The 19833-nt window shown below is 43.5% G+C and overlaps 2 protein-coding genes across 3 annotated transcripts in view; both read right to left on the reverse strand.

The window, feature by feature from the left end:
• Positions 1–5700: 5700 nt before the first annotated feature.
• LOC128328240 (protocadherin-23-like) lies at positions 5701–11847 on the reverse strand. The gene is made up of 2 exons (XM_053258031.1): positions 11732–11847; positions 5701–11004 (listed from the first exon to the last, which is right to left on the reverse strand). Exon 2 carries the CDS (start codon positions 10917–10919, stop codon positions 9717–9719), a length of 1203 nt encoding a protein of 400 aa, XP_053114006.1. The 5' UTR covers positions 10920–11004; positions 11732–11847; the 3' UTR covers positions 5701–9716.
• Positions 5701–19833, reverse strand: part of LOC128328239 (protocadherin-23-like) — a 169080-nt gene continuing 154947 nt past the window's right edge. For both annotated transcript variants that reach the window (XM_053258030.1, XM_053258029.1), the window contains 5 exons: positions 17272–17402; positions 14119–14405; positions 13865–14003; positions 12168–12346; positions 5701–6823 (listed from right to left, as the gene is read on the reverse strand). In XM_053258030.1, the coding sequence (XP_053114005.1) occupies positions 6788–6823; positions 12168–12346; positions 13865–14003; positions 14119–14405; positions 17272–17402 (772 nt within the window). In that variant the 3' untranslated portion in view covers positions 5701–6787. The remainder of the gene's footprint in view (positions 6824–12167; positions 12347–13864; positions 14004–14118; positions 14406–17271; positions 17403–19833) is intronic.

A 19833-nucleotide genomic window follows, 5' to 3' on the forward strand; every position in this document is an offset into this window, starting at 1 on the left:
CTAGTTTAAATCTAAGATGCAACAAATGCAAGTAAAAAGAACTCCTGTCCTTGAAGGCAGACTACAGTATATATAGGAGAATAGGAAGCTATCTTATACCAAGTCAGACCATGGGTCCATCTAGCTCAGTATTGTCTGCATTGACTGGCAGCAGCTTTCCAAGGAGACTCTCCCAGCTCTACCTGGAGATGCCAGGGAGTGAACCTGGGGCCTTTTGCATACAAGCAGATGCTCTAGCACTGAGCTACAGTCCCATCCCTTAAGGAGAACATCTTACAGAAGACAGTGCTCACATGTAGTCACCCATCCAAATGCAAACAAGGGCAGACCCTGCTTAGCAAAGGGGACAGTTCATATGCACTAACACAAGTCCAGCTCTTTTCCCCTAAATTCTGTCGACTGGCCTTTGCTTTCCCCCTTACCTATTGCTTGAAAATTGCCTGAGGTCGTGTGATTTGGTGCTGTCCAGGTTTCATTTATTTAATTTATCATTAAATTTTTATACCGCCTTTCATTAAAACCATCCCAAGGTGGTTTACAAGACATTTAAAACAATATAAGGCTATAAAACAGTTACACAATAAAAATATTAAATTGGAATATAAAAATACAAATCTAATTTAGAAAGCATACACAATAGGACCATAAAATACAGAGCAGCAGCAACAAAAACAACACAAGCCAAGATTGCACTTGTTTTCTAAAAACTGCGACAGAGATAGAGGAGTAAATGCCCACCGGGAGAGCTTTCCAAAGTCTGGGGGCAATAACTGAGAAGGCCCTGTCCCGCGTGCATGTCAGCCGAGCCTACCCCATTGTCAGCACGTGGAGCAGAGCTCCCTCCAGTGACCTCATCAAGCAGGCAGAAACCCTTGGAAACAGGCGGACCTTCAGGTATCCAGGCATTATTTGACATGTGATTTTTACAAATGTAAGTATGTGGACAGACAGCATTTTCAGGTGCTTTTTACTGTCTTTTAAGAATTCCCATGGTCATGAGCCCTGAACCAAACTTAATCCTGCCTAAGCAGCTGGAATCATTGGGATTTAGGGACAAGCTAGACAATATGTGCTTATGACATGACTTGAGTGCTTGATTTTTCTGACATAAATAACCCACCAGGAGTTATTGATCCAGATCAGGACTATGGCATGGAGGCTTGAACCCTTTGCCTCACTGCAGTCCTGATCCAGAATGCAGGCTCTGCCCTTAGGTGTGACCAGCTTTCTCTAGACAGGCAGGCAACCATGAAGTTTCTCTAGATTAGAGTCCAGAGACTGTGCTGGAATAAAACTTTAAATTATTACAAATATATAGTATTGTTTCCCCCCCACAATTGGCCCTGAATGAAATGGCAGTGTGCAAGACTATAAGCAAGTGAATCCTGATTGGCAGCCACAAACATTCCAAAAGAGAAAACTGCCTTAGAAGTTTTGCACTTTGGGCTTCAAATATTTTTCCACTAACAAGTTCTGTTCCTCCATAGCTAGCATATACTGATGTTTTTCCTCTGCTGATCAGACAATAGACTTTTTGAGGCATGTGAAAAGTAAACTCACAATAACTTAAACAAATTACATTGTTTACATAAAGTGTTAAAAAAAAAGTGGTGAAAAGAGCCGACATATGATTTACTGCAGACTCTTTCCTTGAATATTCACATTTTTCACTTCAGCCACACATGAGACAGAAATACATCTGCTCAATATAGTTCACAGTTTTGGACACAGAATTAGTAAATAGATATATTTTTTAAAAATGTAAAAAAACCCAACCAACCCCAAACACCCCATTTTGAATTTAAGAAAATTTCTTAAACCTAATTATCTCATGCAGAGCGAAGCATATTTGTGACAGAGAGAGAGAGAGAGAGAGAGAGAGAGAGAGAGAGAGAGAGAGAGAGAGAGATGCAGCTGTTTCCAAAAAAGCAGACAACATCTTGATGCAAAGTCCAGAGATCGACCAGGGACAGCAAAGGACTTCCTTCCTGCTACATAAAAGGGACAATTTTTGCTGTATTTGGATAATAGCTAAATAAGTATATTCTTCAGTATGATCACCTGGAGCTTTCCCAGACAGCAAGTTTATTACAGGTTTACTGAGAGATTTTACAGCGAATTCAAAGTTGCCCCCCAGAACTGATGCAAAAAGTGGATTTTTTAAATTGGGCAACACTTTAATGTGCAATAAAACAACCTCGAATTGTGCATTAAGTGCTCCCCAATAGCTCACAGAGACTTTGGGGTAAATTTGGCCGATATGTAAACGCACCTCCTCCATTCCGGAGATGCAGACTAAAAGCTGGGTGTGAAAAACTTCCAGCCAACAGCAGCCTAAAGCTGCTTAATAGAACCTAAGCCCAGAGGCGGCCCTTCCATGAGGTGGGGTGAGGTGGTTGCCTCAGGCAGCAAATTATGGGGCACCAGCAAAGCCACAAGATGCCCTCCTGCTCACTTTAAAAAGCGGGGGAAGGGGGAGGAGGGTGTTTCAAATGGGGGTGACATTTGATGCTCTTCCTCAGGTACACAGATGTCTTGAGGCATCTAATCCACAGTCTCTGTTTTTATGGTATGCATACCAGCCCTGTGGTATTCGGATGAACTACGGGAGCTGAAGCAGCAAGGTAGACATCTAGGGTGCAACTGGAGGAAGACTTGGTGCAAGTCTGATCAGGCACAACACAGAGCACATTTGAAGATCTATGCTCTGGCAGTGTGGGTGGCAAAGAAGCAGTTCTTTTCTGCCCGCACTGCTCCCACAAACTCACATCCAGCTGAGTTGTCTAGGCTTGTGAGGGGGCTAGTATGTACCCCCTCCCCCTTGAATGGAAACTTGGAACCATTGGTGCGACGTTTTTAATGACTTTTTTTGCAGATAAAATCTCTCATATTCGGGTCGAGCTGGATTCCACAGTTACTGCAGAGTCTACTGTGGAGGTGTCCAGCAACTCCTCTTATGAGATTAGATTTGATCATTTTCAGTTTGTGACTCTTGAGGAAATGGACAAACTGCTTCAGACTGTGCATCCTACAACCTGTTCTTTTGACCCTTGCCCAACTTGGTTTATCTTATCTGATAATTTTATTTATTTATTTATTAAAATTTTCTTATATACCGCCTCCTCCAAAGGCTCTAGGCAGTGAACAACAATACCAATACCAATTAATTAAAATAGAACAAACAACAACAACAACAACAATAAAGGGCAAATGCCTGGCAAAACAGGTGGGTCTTAAGAAGGGCCTTAAAAGCAGCCAGGGAGGGGGCTGAATGAATCTGGGTGTGAGGAAAGTGTGTTCCAAAGAAGAGGGTCGGCCACAGAGAAGATCCTCCTATGAGCCCAGGCACTGCGCACTACACCAGGGCCTGGGACACTAAGGAGGGCCAGCTGAGAAGACCTCACAGGTTGGGATACAACTGGCCAAGAGAGGCGATCCCGGAGATATACAGGTGCTAAGCCCATAATATAAATTATATTATCAGAGGGGGTCAGGTAAGTATTATAAATGCTTCTCTGAGGGCCGGATGCCTCTTTGTCTTAAGGAGGCTATTATTAGACCACTTTTGAAGAAAGCTGAACTGTATCCCTCGGAGTTAGCGAATTACATGCCTGTTTCTAATCTTCCATGGTTGGGCAAGTGATTGAGTGGGTGGTGGCAGTTTTGGATGATGCAGATTATCTAGACCCATTTCAAACTGGCTTTTGTGTGGGCTATGGGGTTGAGACTGCCTTGGTCAGCCTGATGGATGATCTCCAACTGGCCGAGGGAGTGTGACTCTGCTGATCCTTTCGGATCTCTCTCCGGCTTTCAATACCATCTAGCATGGTATCCTTCTGGACCTCCTGAGGGAGGTGGGATTGGGTGGCAGTTTTACAGTGGTTCTGTTCTTACTTCTCTGATAGATTCCAGATGGTGTTGCTTGGAGACTGCTGTTCTGCTAAGAACGAAAGTCTAGAGTTCCACAAGGCTCCATACGGTCTTCAATATTCTTTAACATCTACATGAAACCACTGGGAGAGATCATCAGGTTTGGTGCTGGGTGTTATCAATATGCCGATGACACCCAGATCTACTTCTCCATGTTGACCTCATCAGGAAATAGCATATCTTCCCAAAATGCCTGCCTGGAGGCAGTAATGGGTTGGATGAGGGATAAAAAACTGAAATTGAATCCAAATAAGATGAAGGTACTGATTGGGGGGGGTTGGGACCTGAAAGATGGTTTAGGTCTGCCTGTCCTGGATGGGGCTACACTCTCCCGGAAATATCAGGCTTGGGAGTGCTCCTGGACCCAAAGCTCTCCCTGGTTTCTCAGGTTGAGGCAGTGGCCAGGAGTGCTTTTTATCAGCTTTGGCTGATACATCAGCTATGTCCATTTCTAGAGGTGAATGACCTTAAAACAGTGGTACGTATGCTGGTAAACTCCAGGCCCAACTACTGTAAGGCACTCTACTTGGGGCTGCCTTTGTACATAGTCCAGAAACTACAACTGGTACAGAATGTGGCAGCCAGATTGGTCTCTGGGACAACACAAAGGGACCACATAATACCGGTTTTAAAAGAACTGTGCTGGCTGCCGATATGTTACCGGGTGAAATACAAAGTGCTGGCTATTACGTAGAAAGCCCTTAACGGCTTGGGTCCTGGCTATTTAAGAGAGCACCTCCTTTGTCATAAGCCCTGCTGCCTGTTACAATTTTCTGGAGACATCTGGTTATGGTTGCCACCAGCTCATTTGGTGGAGACCCAGGACTGGGGCTTCCTCTGTGGCTGCCCCAGGGCTTTGGAATATGCTCCCTGCTGAAATAAGAGCATCTCCTTCTCTGCTTTTTTTCAGGATGACACTCAAGACTCTTCTGTTCTTGCAGGCTTTTAATTAGAATTTTGATAATTTAAATAAGTTAATAACTGTTTTATGCTATTGTTTTTATTGTGTTGTATATTTTAATCTGTGTTGACTTTTAAATATTTTAAATTTTGTACACTGCCTAGAGATGTACATATCAGGTGGTATAAAAAGACGATGAATAAATAGATGTTTCCTGATAGGAGAAGCAAAGCCTGCCAGCATGACAACTTTCACCTGGTTATGTCACTTTTGCAACATATTCTCTAGATCAGGGTTTCTTAACCATGGGCCCCCAGATGTTGTTGGACCAGAACTCCCAGAATCCCCAGACATGGCCTTTGTGGCTGGGGATTCTGGGAATTGTAGTCCAACAACATCTGGGGCCCAAGGTTAAGAAACCCTGCTCAAGGTCATGGAGGATTTTGCAGGATCACGTTCACTGGAATATTGCCCTGCCTCCTGCAGTGGCAGTCTGTTAACACTGATTGTGGAGCTCCTAAGGAGCAAGGGGTGGCATGTATTTTCCATCAAAGCAGATGGCTACAGATTGAGAGGCAGCTTACAGCAGCTCAGAACTGGACTAGCTCCCACCCTGTCATCCGGCCATCTATTGCAGCAGTGGAAGGATTCTGCTGAGGAAAGGAGTCATCCACCCCTGTTCCCCATGCTGGTAGTCTTTGTGGGTTGGGCTGCCTGTAATTAACATCAGCGTTGCTCAGAATTTGGAGTAATAGTATACAGTAGTATATTTTGATGACAACATGGTAATCCTGGGAAATGAAAAGAACATGAGATGAATCATTTGCTAATTCATGACAAATGTGCCTTACAAATGACATTAAGACAGCTTCTGTATAGAATAATTTATTTTCTTTTGGTTGTGGGGTTGTGCTTAATATGGCAGAGAGGGTCTCAGTTCCAGATTCAAAAAGGTATGTGATGCAATAGACAGGGCTCACTGTGTGAACATACGTTGTGATAACTTTTTCAACTACATGTACAGAAATAATTCTTCAGAAGTATATGTTGAATCAGTTTGAGAGAGTTCCAAATATTCTCCATTTAGCTGTACAAGCAAGAGACTTTTAAGGCTTCTTTTTGCTGGAGATCCAAAGCAAATGGTGGTATTCAGAATAGCTTTCTAGACATCATTGGTGAGATCACTGTCCATCTCAAGTCTACAGCTGCCCATAGCTCGGAAAAACAAAAAGGTCTACAATTACACCCCAATAGCTACTATAATATTATAAAAATAGTATCTCAGTCTGGGAATGAGTCCTATAGAATGAAGCCCTCCTTAGGCCAGTTCTTTAGACCCAGACCTATTGCTTACTTTGGTACAGGTGGCTCAGGAAAGATTCAGACAACCGGAGCCTTGGGCCATCTGACGCTTGAGTACCTTGCTTCAGTAGGAAAACAAGCAAATAACAACTAAGGTTTCACAGTAGAAAAAATATTTTGAAAATTATATTTAAAATACCATTACATTATTTTGTTATGCAATTACACAGGTTATTCTACTGACCTTACATTTTTGGTACAAACAGTTCATAAATTAATGCTGTCCATTTGGTCTGTTTGGTTTGGTATTGTTTCATATCAAGAACGAAAAATCTGCTGTGTGAAAGAACTTGTGTAACAGATCTTTAAAAGCTATGATAATCCTTCATGCTTCCTGTAACAAGCCAGAAGTAGAGCAAAATATCCTGGCTGCGATCCAAAAAACCACACATGCAGCTGGATCGCTTTGTGGCTATAGAAAGCAAAGAACCATGAGCACAAGCCATTCTGTAACCAACAGTGGGAAAGTCCTGGCTGCTCTCATTGTTGCAAATGCTGTCACAGAAAACTGCCACTGTGCCATTTTTCAAAGAGGTCCACGGAAATCTGCAATTGCAAACTTAAAAGGGGCAATCTTGCAACCTCAAATAATTCTTAGACATTCTCGGTGTAAACAGCATGGGGAAGTTCCTGAAATCAAAGGCAAAATGGCACGTGCTGTAATCCAGGATTTCACCTCAGGACTGTATGTCAAACTAGGAATATATCTTTACTTTGTTTAACCATTCTGAATCTCTTCTGGATTCCATGCTTATTTCTGTATTTTCTAGAACTAATGTTACTTTGTTATTCCTTGTGCCCTTAGAAATTAGAGATGTGCATGAATTGATTTGTGCCTGAATTGATTCACCCCAGATTTGTTTTGTGTCTGTATCTGTCCCCTCTGAATCACCCGATTCAATCTGAATTTGATTTGATTCAGATGTGGATCGATTCGGACCACTTGTAAAGGTGCTAGGAGCACCAAATATGGGTGGTAGGTAGGTCCCCATGGGTGCCATCTACCACACACATTTCAAGGCAGTGGGGCACTTGGTTGATTTTTGATGATTCTTTTTTAGTTTTTATGGATTTTTTATATTTCTGCCATAGGAAATAATGGGGATTCGAAGTCGCCCTATCCTAACCCTAACATGGATCCCCAGCTTTAATTTTTTTTTAAAGCTAAGCGCTAGCCCTTGAAGAAATTGAGTTATGGAGCAAAATGTGTGCCACTATTTTTCAAGTGTTTGGATTCATTGCTGTATAATAACATTCCTCATAATGAATGCCTAAGGATTCAGTTTATTTTTAAAGAAATATTGAAGTGTTTATTTTTTAGGATTTTTTTGAAGCGTTTAGATTATTTGGTGTCTTCATTACACACCTGTTCATTTTGACCCCACTGCTTTGCGGGTGGGGAATTAATGGCATCCCATGTGCCAACTACCCCCCAACCGGCAAGTCACTGGGTACTCACTCAGTTTATATTCTAGGAATTTTTGAGGTGTTTAGACTTTTTGGTGTGTAATGAATCCTCATAAAGATTCATTATGAGGAAAGGCCATTAGACACCAAATAGTCTAAACACTTGGGGGAAAAATCCTAGAACTTAAACTGAGTATTACCCCACTGCCTTGCAGGTGGGGTATAGTTGGCAAATTGCAGTTGACAGTTGGGACTGTCCAAAGACAGTCAAAATGAATAGAAGAAATGAAGATGTGTAATGAATCCTCATAGGGATTCATTGAGGGAAAGTTATGATACACCAAAGAATCCAAACACTTGAAAAATAGTTACCACACATTTTGCATGATAACTCCACTTCTACAAGTGCTAGAGCTCAGCTTTGCTTTTTAAATGAAAGCTTGGAATCTGGGGAAATTGATGGGAGGAATCCGAAGCTCAAATTGATTCAAATTGGATCTGGCATGATTCAATTTGGACCCAAATTTAGCCAATTGACCACAGGGGTGATTTGTTTTGTCCCCAAATCACCCGAATCAGCTAGATTCAGGTACAAATCGATTTGTACCCAAATCGATTCACACATCCCTATTAGAAATGCCATTTTGGAATAAGAGTAAAGAAGACCAAACTATCCTGACCTTTGAGCACAACTTACTCAGAACAGTCAGTCCCTAAACACAAGTTCAGAGCATCAACATTGACAGCTCTTTGAACCATCATTCTTGTACTCGATGCATTCAGGACAAGTTCACATTTGTAGGGCCTTTTCCTGTTCTTTAAGTGCCAGTTACTAAACATAACATAATTTTTCCAAGGTGATGTAAAGAAGATGCAAAAATATTTATGTATCTATTGAAACAAAATTAAAACTGAAAAGTAGCTACTTGTTTGGTATATAATCAACAAATATATGTTGATCTGATACACGTGCACAGACAAAAAATGCATGTAGGTGTACTTCTACATGCATTGAATATTATGCAGCACTAGATCTCCAACTCCAGCTCCTCTTGACTCAGGAATCATAGTCGTTTGAGGGAGTGAGAGCAAAAATAACACTAAACTTCCTTAATTGGCAGCATCAGAGCATGTGTTAAACCAGCAAAAGCAGTGATCTCTGCTATTTTTCAAGCCGATACCACTGTGGCAAAACAAAACAAAACAAAACAAAACAAAACAAAACAAAACAAAACAAAACAAAACAAAACAAAACAAAACAAAACAAAACAAAACAAAACACCCACCAATGTGAAAGCAATTTCCTGCTGTGCTGACCTCCGTACAGTGCTGCACTTTACTCAGTGCTGGTAGTGGTGGGCTTTAACAGAAACAGGGTCCTGTCAAATCCCAATGACATCCTGGAAGCTGCGCACAGAGTGCTGGGAAGTGTAGTCCTTCCCACCACCTTCCCCAGAGGCCTGTGAGGAAAGTAGTGGGAAGGACTATACTGCCCAGGGTTCCGTGTGCACTTTCCAAGATGGCACTGGAGCTCAAGAGGGCCCTGTTTCCGTTACAGCAACCCTCCTGGTGCTGAGTTAAATGCAGCACTGTGCAGTGGGAACAGTTACCTCCACACTGGGCCAGGGAAGCTGCGCTGAGTATTAGTCAGGGAGCTTAGGGTCAATGGGAGCAGTCATTGGCTCCTGGGGCCTTGCAATGAAGAATGCTGAGCTGAAATATTGGCTCCATCTACACCATGGACATCCAACAAATTCCATGCATCCTCAAGAATTCACCTGAGTTTTAAGAGTGAGCATTAGTGTGAAGCTCCTATTTCACCTGGGATACCTTTAGAAAAGTAGAACATGTATCACCCAAACGACTAACTTTTGCCTTAGAAATCTGGCTTGAAGAGCATTTTGTAAAGGAAGATCAAGGAGGTACCTGATAAGTCTGGGTGAATTTTGCAGTGAGTTAGCTAGGAAGGTAAAATGTTTGACCAAATAGTCATTTTTAGCTCATAAAAATAAAATATTTACAGATATAAACACTACATGCTGTGCTCATTAAAAAGAATATGGCAGATACTTTTAGCCAAATGTTCATTCTACATTTCAAGTCAATAGTAAATATTCTATACTTGAATGTCTTCCTCTGTTGAAAGTCCACCTGGGCACATCCCCTTCAGGTTAGGATGCGGGGATACTGGTGAAGCTGTAGGCGTCTGCATAGTAAGCAGAGACAGAGAAGGGGAAAAACTGGGAGTCATGGCTGATGAAGGATATCTCAAGTGATGAATGAGGGGTGAGCGAGGGTATTTTTTAAATGCCTGACCTGGCAGTAGAGTTGCCATTCGTGGGGGGACTGTCTTTAAACCAGGTTGAGCTACAGAAGTAATCAAGGGAGGGGGAAAAATAAAAGATTTCTTCTCCTTAGGAAAGCTGTGTGTTTTTAGGCTTTCGTCCTTCAGTTCTGCAATATCACTGAACACAGAGGCAAGAGGTTTAAACCTGGGCTCCCAATTTAGCAAGTAATCCCAGTTATAGCAACCTCTAAGATCCTCATCAGAGTCTACTAGGGTAGCAAGAGATCCATAATGAGAGTTCTGGTCATCAGGTACAAAGATATATTCTCTTGCAATGTCAGCCATGATGTCTTTTTCCTTTATACCCATATTTTGGAGTGCTTGTGACAGTACTTTATTGCAAGTATACCTTGTGTCACACTCTCTTATTTCTTCTCCTCCCCCACCATCTTTGAAGGAAGGAACAGTCTCTACAACTTGAGAAACAGCCACCACATCTGTCTCTCCAGATTGACAGGAAAGCTGATCAGAATCCCTGGGAATTCCTGAGTCTGGTATACGTGAACCTCGGTCACTTAAAGCTGATCCAGAACCCTTCCGGCAGGGATGCTCATTTATCCTCTTTATTTCTTCATCTTCTGTTGTTTCTCCTTCTGCGGACCCATGCCCACTAGAGTCTGAATTCCTGCAAGCATTACCAATGTCCTTCCTTTCTCTGATGCCTACCAAATGTAGCCACTCAGCTATGGCACCCATGGGAAGGTAACTGGTTGCAGGGATATCAGTTTCCTGGGCATTTTTAGGAGTGTTGTTTTCATTATTCAAATCAGCAGCTGAGGAGCATGGCATCTCTTTCTTGATGCTGGAGTTTGCTGCATCTTTTCTTCTGCATCTCACAATAAGCACAGCAAGGCAGATTGCAAGAAATAGGAACAGTACAGTAGAGGCAGCAATGCTAACAGATACCGTGTGTACTGGCAACATGGAATAGCTCTCAGGAGTGTTAGAAATGTTTACTCGAACTGTACACATGCTAGACTTAGAGTCCAGCTTTGGGCCATGAGCTTTTACAACTAGTTCAAGGGTGCCATCTATTCCTTTCACATGGTTTCTTTTCCTGTAGAAAGATCTAGTCAAGTAGATAGCCCCACTGGTTTGGTTCACAGAAAAGAAAGAAGATTGTTTTAACAAACTGTAATGAATAACACCATCCAATCCGCCATCATAATCGGATGCTGCCACTTTGCCAACCAACTGCCCTGCTTCATTCTTTTCAGGGAAATCAAAAAAATACTGATCTTGGTTAAACACAGGGTCAAATTCATCTGTACCCTCAACAGTTACCTGAACAGTAACTGTGGCGGTTGAATCACTTTTGTCATTTGCCTGAGCTATGAAGCAATATTTATTCTGATGTTCAAAATCAAGCACTTGTTTGGTGCGGATATCTCCAGTTAGAGGATCTATGAAAAACATGTCATGATCTCCAGGAGTTCCATGACTGGGCAAACAGGATGACTGTATGGAGTAAGAAAGATGACCATAGGGTCCAGTATCAAAATCTAATGCAGTAACTGTGCACACAAAAGAAAAGGGGGGCAGATTTTCACATACTCTGCAATCTAGGTTGGAAAATACAAACACTGGAGTGTAATCATTAGCATCAAGGATGCTGATAAAAACAATAGCAAAAGCCACATTTCTTACACTGGCTCCTCCATCAGAGGCTTGAATAGTCAGACTGAATTTTATTGTGTCTTCATAATCTAGAGCTCTGATAAGATCAATGGAGCCAGTTTTCCCATCTAACCGAAAATGTCCTTTTTCATTTCCAGAAAGGATACTGTAAGTGATCTCTGCATTTGATCCAGAATCATAATCACTGGCTGAAACAGCAGTAATATGGCTGCCTATTGGGATGTTTTCTCTAACATGAACATGATATTCCGAACTGGTAAATATAGGAGGGTTGTCATTAACATCCAAAACAGCAACTGACACTGTGGCAGTGGAGTTTAGAGGCGGGGTTCCATGGTCAGATGCAAGAATTAATAACTGGTAAGATGAACTTTGCTCTCGATCCAGTATGCTTCTCAACACAAGGTTTCCCACTAGTTTATCCAGGGTTTCTGGCCCAATGATGCACATGTCCACGTGGAATATGTTACTACCATTCCCACCAATAATGGAATATTCAACATTGGTGTTTTCAAGTGTCCTGTCATGGTCAGTAACTGAAAAGGTGAGCAGCTTTTCTCCAACTGGGACATTTTCACTTACACTGAGATTATAAACTGGCATTGTAAACTGAGGGGCATAGTTGTTCACATCCTGTATCTGTATGTCTACTGAAGTAACAGCAGTCAAAAGAGGATCTCCATTGTCTCTGGCTTCTATAAGGAGCTGAATAACTGGATTCTTGTCTTCGTATGTCACTGGTTTAACAAGGAATAGTGTGCCTAAAACAAAGGGAATGTACATTATTTTGGAACAAGCTTTTGGTAAGAGAAACATAACAGTGGCTATTTTGTCCTTCATTGCCTGAAGAAGAAACAATTGTCATCTAAAAAGATTTTAAGTCCACAGAGAGCATACAATCTAGGCCTGCCCAGAAACTACAGTGATCATTGCAGGCTCCCCTCTGAGTTCCCCTTCCTTCTGAGGTAAGATGGGTGGAAACTGGAGAGAGGGATTTTTCAGCTGTGGCAAGCTGTCTAGGGGATGCTCTCCCTAAGAAGGCTTTCCAGGACCCCACTCTGATGTCATTCTGGTGCTAGTGAAGATCTTCTCTCACTGCCACCAAACTTTTTAGGTTGAGATCCTCTGCACAAGTTCCTGGGAGTAAGTCCCATTGAAATATACCGCCCAGAGAACATGCATACTGGGCGGTATAGAAATGTATTAATCAAATAAACAAACAAACAAACAAACAAACAAACAAATAAATAAATAAATCTCAGTGAGGTTTCTTCTGAGCAGATATGCTAGTATTATACTGTTTTATCTGCTGTTGTTTTTTGTATTTAACTATTCTGGCTTTTTAAAGATACTTTCATGTGAAACAAGTAAGATATAGTTTACAATCACAACAAGAATCAAAGGAAATAACAAAGGAAAATGAATTAAAATAATCTTCACCACTATAGGAATATACACTTATATTGATCTGGTTTTAATTCTCCCTTTTCAGAAGAATCTAAATTCCTGTTTAAAAATATTCAGTATTTTAAATTTATGTTTAGATGTTATGTGCTTTGTATCTTGATTTTTAACCTTTGTGAGCCACCCTGGCAGAATGTATGTATTGACAGGCAACATACAAATCTATTAAATAAATAAATAAAACTATCTTTTCCGTTTGGAGCTCATCTACGCTCCAATGGTATAGATCAACAGTGGGATAGATATGTATAGTTCTTGTGCAAAGTTCTTAACATGTGGAACATGTTCTTAACATGTGGAAGATCTTATTATCTTCCACACAGATACAACAGTGTACCTAAAGAGAAATCTGAATTTAAATTTAAAGTGCTCATCACTCTCTTTTGAAGTCATGGAGTAGGCATAGACTTTGTCACTGGTTGCTTTGCTTGTGGTTTGGAGAAAAACAGGGGACTCCACTTTCCCATTCTGCTTATTTGGCATTTCAGTATGGCTGCTTTCATTACCTGTGTCTCATGTGTGTTCTGGCTTCATATGTGTTCAAACTGAAATCTACAGTTTGACTGCCTCCAGTATCAACTGGAATAAAACTCAGCTGTGTGGATGAACAGAGTGTTGTACAAGGGTGAACAAATGGAGTGTAACGTACCCATTACATGCATCAATCGCCAGTATCCCCAGTCCCACTGGTTCTATTACAGGTATGAATGACAATTTTGGCTGCACTTGATGCGTGGCTCAGAAGAATCTTCAATAAATTGCCATCCACAGCATGTGTTTCATATTACACATTATTAAATGTGCACTGGACTCACCATTTTGCGGATCAACAAAAAATACATCAGTGGGTGAAATAATTCTGTAGGATATATTTCCATTATGCTCTGAATCCCTATCTCTGGCATACACCGTCAAGAATGGGGCATCTAATGACATAAGTTCTGGTATCATCACCTGAAGTTGAAAACAGACTGTAGAGTCACATGCATACAGGAGCAAACATTTTAAAAACAATTTTAAAATTGTTTTTAAAAGCAACAATTGCTTATTGTAATGTTTGTTGTCTTACCTGATATGTATCCTGAGTAAATACTGGTGAATTATCATTGACATCCAAAATAAGGATTAGAAGTTGTTCTGTGGTTTCATGCACAGAATCTGAGACTTTGATCAAGAGTTCAAGTTGAGCAAGTTCTTCAAAATCTAATGCCTTCACCAATGTGATTATTCCCCTGTATTGGTCAATTGCAAATCTCATTCCGGGATTGCCATCCTCAGCAAAACTGTAGCAAAGAGGTGGGCCCAGGTCCACATCATCGGCCAATACTTGCTTCACCAGGAAGCCGGGTGGAGTGTCTGCAACAGTCATGCTCAAAAGTTAGACTTAATTATCATAGCTGCTCCTGCATGGTTTCCAAAACATAGGCTTTTCATACTATATTTGTAATAATAAACCCCAGGTGTAGAAAAAAACCACAGGCTGACATCCCAACGCTGCAAAAATGCAGCAGATGCGTTCTGAAGCATGGGTCCTCAAAGGGGGCAATTTTCGCCTCTCTCTTCCCCTCCTGAAAACGCTCTGTGCAATTGTGCAAATATACCCTGGAGGATCGCACAGCCCTTGGAACATGTTTGCACACTGTACAGAGTGCTTCTGGGGAAAGGGGAGATTGGCAAATATCATCCCCTCTCCGAGTGTCCACGCTTTAGAAGTGGAAATGCATCTGCTGCATTCATGCTTCTTTGGGCCAAAAAACCCCAATGTTCAAAACCATCTGCACAATAGAGATGGGCCTGGACCGGTCCGGAGGCCATTTAAGAAGCCTCCGGACCGGTCCGGACCGGTCCGGACCTGGGCGGTCCAGCACTGGGTGGGGGGGTTCCTTTAAGAGCGGCGGGAGGGTTTACTTACCCCTCCCGCCGCTCTCTTGCTTGCCGCCGTAATTTTTCGATTAATTGGGGCGGCAGGACACCAGCCGCCCCCGCTGCCCCCCCCCGCAACCTGATTAGGGGCCAAATCGGCCCAAACTACAGCCACGGCCGCCGCCGCCGCCGCCCACCCACCCAACCACCCAACACAAGGCCCGATATTGGGCCAAGGTAGCCATGGGGGGGCGACCTGATTAGGGGCCAAATCGGCCCAAACTACAGCCACCGCGGCCGCTGCCTGCCCGCCCGCCCGCCCTCCCTCCCAGCCGCCCGGGTCCTCACCCCAAGAAGGCCCGCGTCAGTCGGGCCGATCAGGGCCCCACAATCCGAGAAGGAGAGGAGCTCGCAAACAGAGCTCCTCTCTCTGCAAAGTCTCGGCCCGAACTGGGGCTGGCGTCCTTTGCGCCCAAAGCCCCAGTTCAGGCCGAGACTTTGCAGAGAGAGGAGCTCTGTTTGCGAGCTCCTCTCCTTCTCGGATTGTGGGGCCCTGATCGGCCCGACTGACGCGGGCCTTCTTGGGGTGAGGACTCGGGCGGCTGGGAGGGTGGTCGGCGGGGGCAGCTGTAGTTTGGGCCGATTTGGCCCCTAATCAGGTCGTCCCCCCCGTGGCTACCTTGGCCCGATATCGGGCCTTGTGTTGGGCGGTTGGGTGGTGGTCGGCGTCCGCGGCTGTAGTTTGGGCCGATTTGGCCCCTAATCAGGTCGTGGGGGGCGGCAGGTGTCCTGCCGCCCCAATTAATCGAAAAATTACGGCGGCAAGTGAGAGAGCAGCGGGAGGGGTAAGTAACCCCCCCGCCGCTCTTAAAGGTACCCCCCCACCCAGTGCCGGACCGCAGTTGGCGGTTCCGTGCACACCCCTACTGCACAACAGTAATATGATTTGCACATACTGCTGAATAGTTTAGGAACAGTTTGTGAAATCCTTCCTCTTGCCCTGCCCCCAAACCCCTCATTGATTTGCTCAGCATGTGAAAGATATGGCCTCCTTTAAAAAGCAGGACTTCTTTAAAAACCTAACCCGTGTATTGGTATCAGGGCATAGTCATGACCTCAGATCCAGAATTCCCAGGGAGTCAGGGAGTGAGGCAGGGTAGGAAGACTCTACAAATCAGACTGGGCAACTCCTTGCCACCAGGTTCCCCCACACCAGGAGAACCGGGGGGGGGGCCAAGCCAGCACATCTACTATAACCTGAAGACACAGCCCTGCCTTCATCCTCTGACTAGGAGGAGTCCCCTGAGGACCAGAGCCAGTGCTTAGAAAATCAAGCAAGGCCCCTTTAAGCAACAAGAGCCTTACCTAAGGAAAGGGTGGTGCCAATTCATTCTACCTGGGCAGCCGCCATTTAAAAAAACAAAAAACAGCAGCCTGCTTCAGGAAGCTGCTGGAATAACATCCCTTCTACGATGCTAAACCCAGCTCTTGTGAGTCCTGCTTTGAGCTAGTTAAGATCCTGACCCCCTTCCCCTCAGGGACATACTTCAGGAAGCGAAAAGAGCTTTTGAAGGGAGGGAAGAGAAGTGAAAATAACTTCCCCATCCTCCACCCTGCACGCTGGGCTGCAGAATAAGCTTTTGCTGCAGGTGCTCTCCGGCTCCTTCATGAGGGTGGAGCCCTGCTTCCACTCACACATCTCTGTGCAGCATGTGGGCCACTTCATTTCATATCCGTGCAATTTTCAACAATAATCACAGCATTACAGAGTTTCATGTGAGAGTGCTAGCTCAAGAATTAAATTTCTCTCGCCCAAAGAAGCACAGGAATAGAAACTGAATCTCAGGAAGCTGACGTCTAAGTCTTGAACATGTATTTTAAACAGGCAGACTGCATCCGTGTATGTGCTGGTCTTAAGTGCCTCACAAATAGATGTGTTACAAGCAGAAATGTGCCACAGGATACTGGTGACTCAGGCTCACATGCTGAGTCAGCACAACTGGTGCTGACTACCCAGGCCCCCGCTGAGCTTCCTGAAAAACGGAGGGACACTGCATGGGTAGCTGCAGAGGGAGCAGAGAGAGCCTGGAAAGGCGGCACAATGCTGCTAGCAGAGCAAGTGTTTCCCCCGCATGGTCTCCTCCCCTTTGCCTGAAGCCACCTGTGCCACACCCCACAGAACTGCTGAGGGTCCCTTGGGCTTTTGGGGAATTTCAGGGGGCTGCCTGAGGAGATGGTAAGGGTTCATGTGAGCCTCAGTGCTTTTGTGCAAAAAAAAAAAAGGTTCACTCAAAAAGCTAAACCCATTTGCCTTTATTGCAGAAGCATCAAAAGACAGTCTGGCAATTACCACACTTACTTTCTGGGAGCTCTACAAAGCCTAATGGCTGCAGAGTTGGAGCATTGTCATTGACATCCACAACTTTTATTTCTACTGTGCTTGTCGCAGATAGTCTGGGAGTTCCTTTGTCAACAGCTTGCACAACCAACCTGTTAAAAATTAGCCACAATGTGGTCATCATTTGCCAGGATCAAAATACAGGCAAATTAATAGATATCTTTCCTTATTTCTTAAGAACTCTGCTGGGAAATAGTTCTATGATGATGATTTCCAATGAAAGCTATAATATGGCCAGAGCCCATAATATGGCCATCTAGGGAAAATAGTGCCTAGGGCAAGCACTGAAATTGCGCCCCCTGTCCAAACATCTGACACCCATCTGATTCTCTGTACATAGTGCCAAACTGAATATGTGTACAGTGACTTATATTATATTAATTTTTTTTAAAAAAATTACCTGTAGCCCCTTCAGGGGGCTTCCTAAAGGCTGTGGGGGGGGGTCTGCAAAGGTTTCCCCTCCCCCCCTCTGGCCTCTAGGACCTCACAGGGACCATTTCAGCATGTGCGGTGGCTATATATATATATATATATTAAAAAATGGCCGCTGAAAACAAAATGGCCACCGCACATGGCCTAGGGCCTCACAGAGGCCATTTGAGCATGCGCAGTGGCCATTTTGTTTTCAGCAGCCATTTTAATTTTTTATTTTTTTTTAAGAAAAATGGCGCCCCCCTTCAAGTGGCGCCGGGGGCACATGCCCTGCCTGCCCTACCCTAGATATGCCCCTGAATATGGCCTGGTTCACGCAATCATTCAAATCTAGGTTTATTAAAGTTGGTAACCAACAATAGCATGGCTGTGTGAATCCATTCCAAGATTACTGATGTCGGTTTGTGTCCTGGGATGAATCTGAGATTCCTGCTTTGGTGTGGGTTCACACAATCATGCTAATGTTGGTTGCTGACTTCAAACCTAGATTCAAATTATTGTGAGGCTATTCACCCGCATGTGCAAAAACAGGCTAAGGGAACCCAGTCCAGTTAGGCACGCGTGTGTGTACCACCAGGATTGGGCCGATACTGGCAGCACCACGGTAGCAAACCCACCTATGAAGCCTCCCTTTAAAGTGCTCCCTTAACCTCATTTTTCCAATCATCTGTCAGCCACAGTTGCTTGCAGACTAGGGAATGCACAGTGCATTACTGGAGCTCCAGGGGGCGGGGCGATGTGGGGCAACGTGTCCTGGCATCCCGACCCTTGGAGCTACCAGCAGAAGCTGGTGTTCATCTGGGCAGGTGACCCACCCACCCAGGGAAGGCAGAATGATGGTCTGTGGGGAGGTAAGGTCTTTAGGGCTTCCTCCTCACAAACTCTGTAGCCTCACTGCTCATGAGAAAGGGTTCTGTGTGAGTCAGGGCACTTTCCAGATTACACATGGCAAGAGGGGTAAAAATGCTTCAGCTTGGCAGGATCGTATTGAAAATGATTCCTAGATCTCAAACTCCTACAACGGGAAAGTACAGCTATTTTTCTGCAACAGACTTGCCGCGTTGTAGCACTACAACACAAAGATAAAATCTGAAACAAGGCATCCGACATGTGAATAGTGCCTTGCTGTCAGTGCAGGGAATGTGGTGTCACAACACAGGAAGCACACTTAGTAGATCCGTAGTGACACTGTTGTAGGGTTTAATCTGGAAAGTGCCCAGGCCTATATAAAATGAAAGGGGGGCAGGGGTTTGGAGGTCAATGATTTCCAAAGAACAAATGAATATGTAACTAGGATGAAAAAAATGCCTCTCTGCCTTTTGCATTTTTATTTATAAACTTTATCTAACAATGTTAAGAAAACCGGTTAACAATCACAACAATGCCTGCATTCTCCTATCTCAGGGAAACAAACCAACAAACCTAAGTTGGCTCAAAATGTGCTTCACTCCTAGTACTGAACATGCTACTCTGATGTGGACATTTATCCAGCCCTGCATTAAGAGGTGGAGAGCAAGTCTGGGAGAATCACTGAATTATGCAGAGCAAATACTTGTTTCTAAACCTCCTTTTAAAAAGAGATTCTCTGGATCTATCAACAAGTTACATGTAAAACAATAAAGCAACCAAACCAAATTTTTGAAACATTGCTCCAGAGGTTCAACATTAAAAACACATATAGCTGTTGTATTTTTATTATTTTACATTGTACTTTTTTCTTTTGTAGAGCGCTAGGCAGGGATTGAACTCAAGAGCCATCGATTGTTTAATAAAAGCTGGAACAAAAGGAGCAGGAGCAGGGGCTGAAGCTAAGGCTTCATGCATGTCATATGTTTTACATATTGTAAATAGGTGCAAGTGGGTAAGCAATGTTTTCTCTTTCTCCCTTTAGAAGCATGTGTTTTATTGTGGAAGTCATTATAATCCACTTCAAAGCTTGGGATATGGTGGGATACATATTGCGAAATAAGTATGCAGAATTCATCTCCTCTTTCATCTCTGACACAATAACTTCCTTTCAAAAGTGACAAACAGCATTGTTTCCCATTATTCACATGACAGCACTGCACACAAAAAGCTGCAATCTGATCT

Source organism: Hemicordylus capensis, chromosome 5, assembly GCF_027244095.1.
Source record: "Hemicordylus capensis ecotype Gifberg chromosome 5, rHemCap1.1.pri, whole genome shotgun sequence".
Lineage (NCBI taxonomy): Eukaryota > Metazoa > Chordata > Lepidosauria > Squamata > Cordylidae > Hemicordylus > Hemicordylus capensis.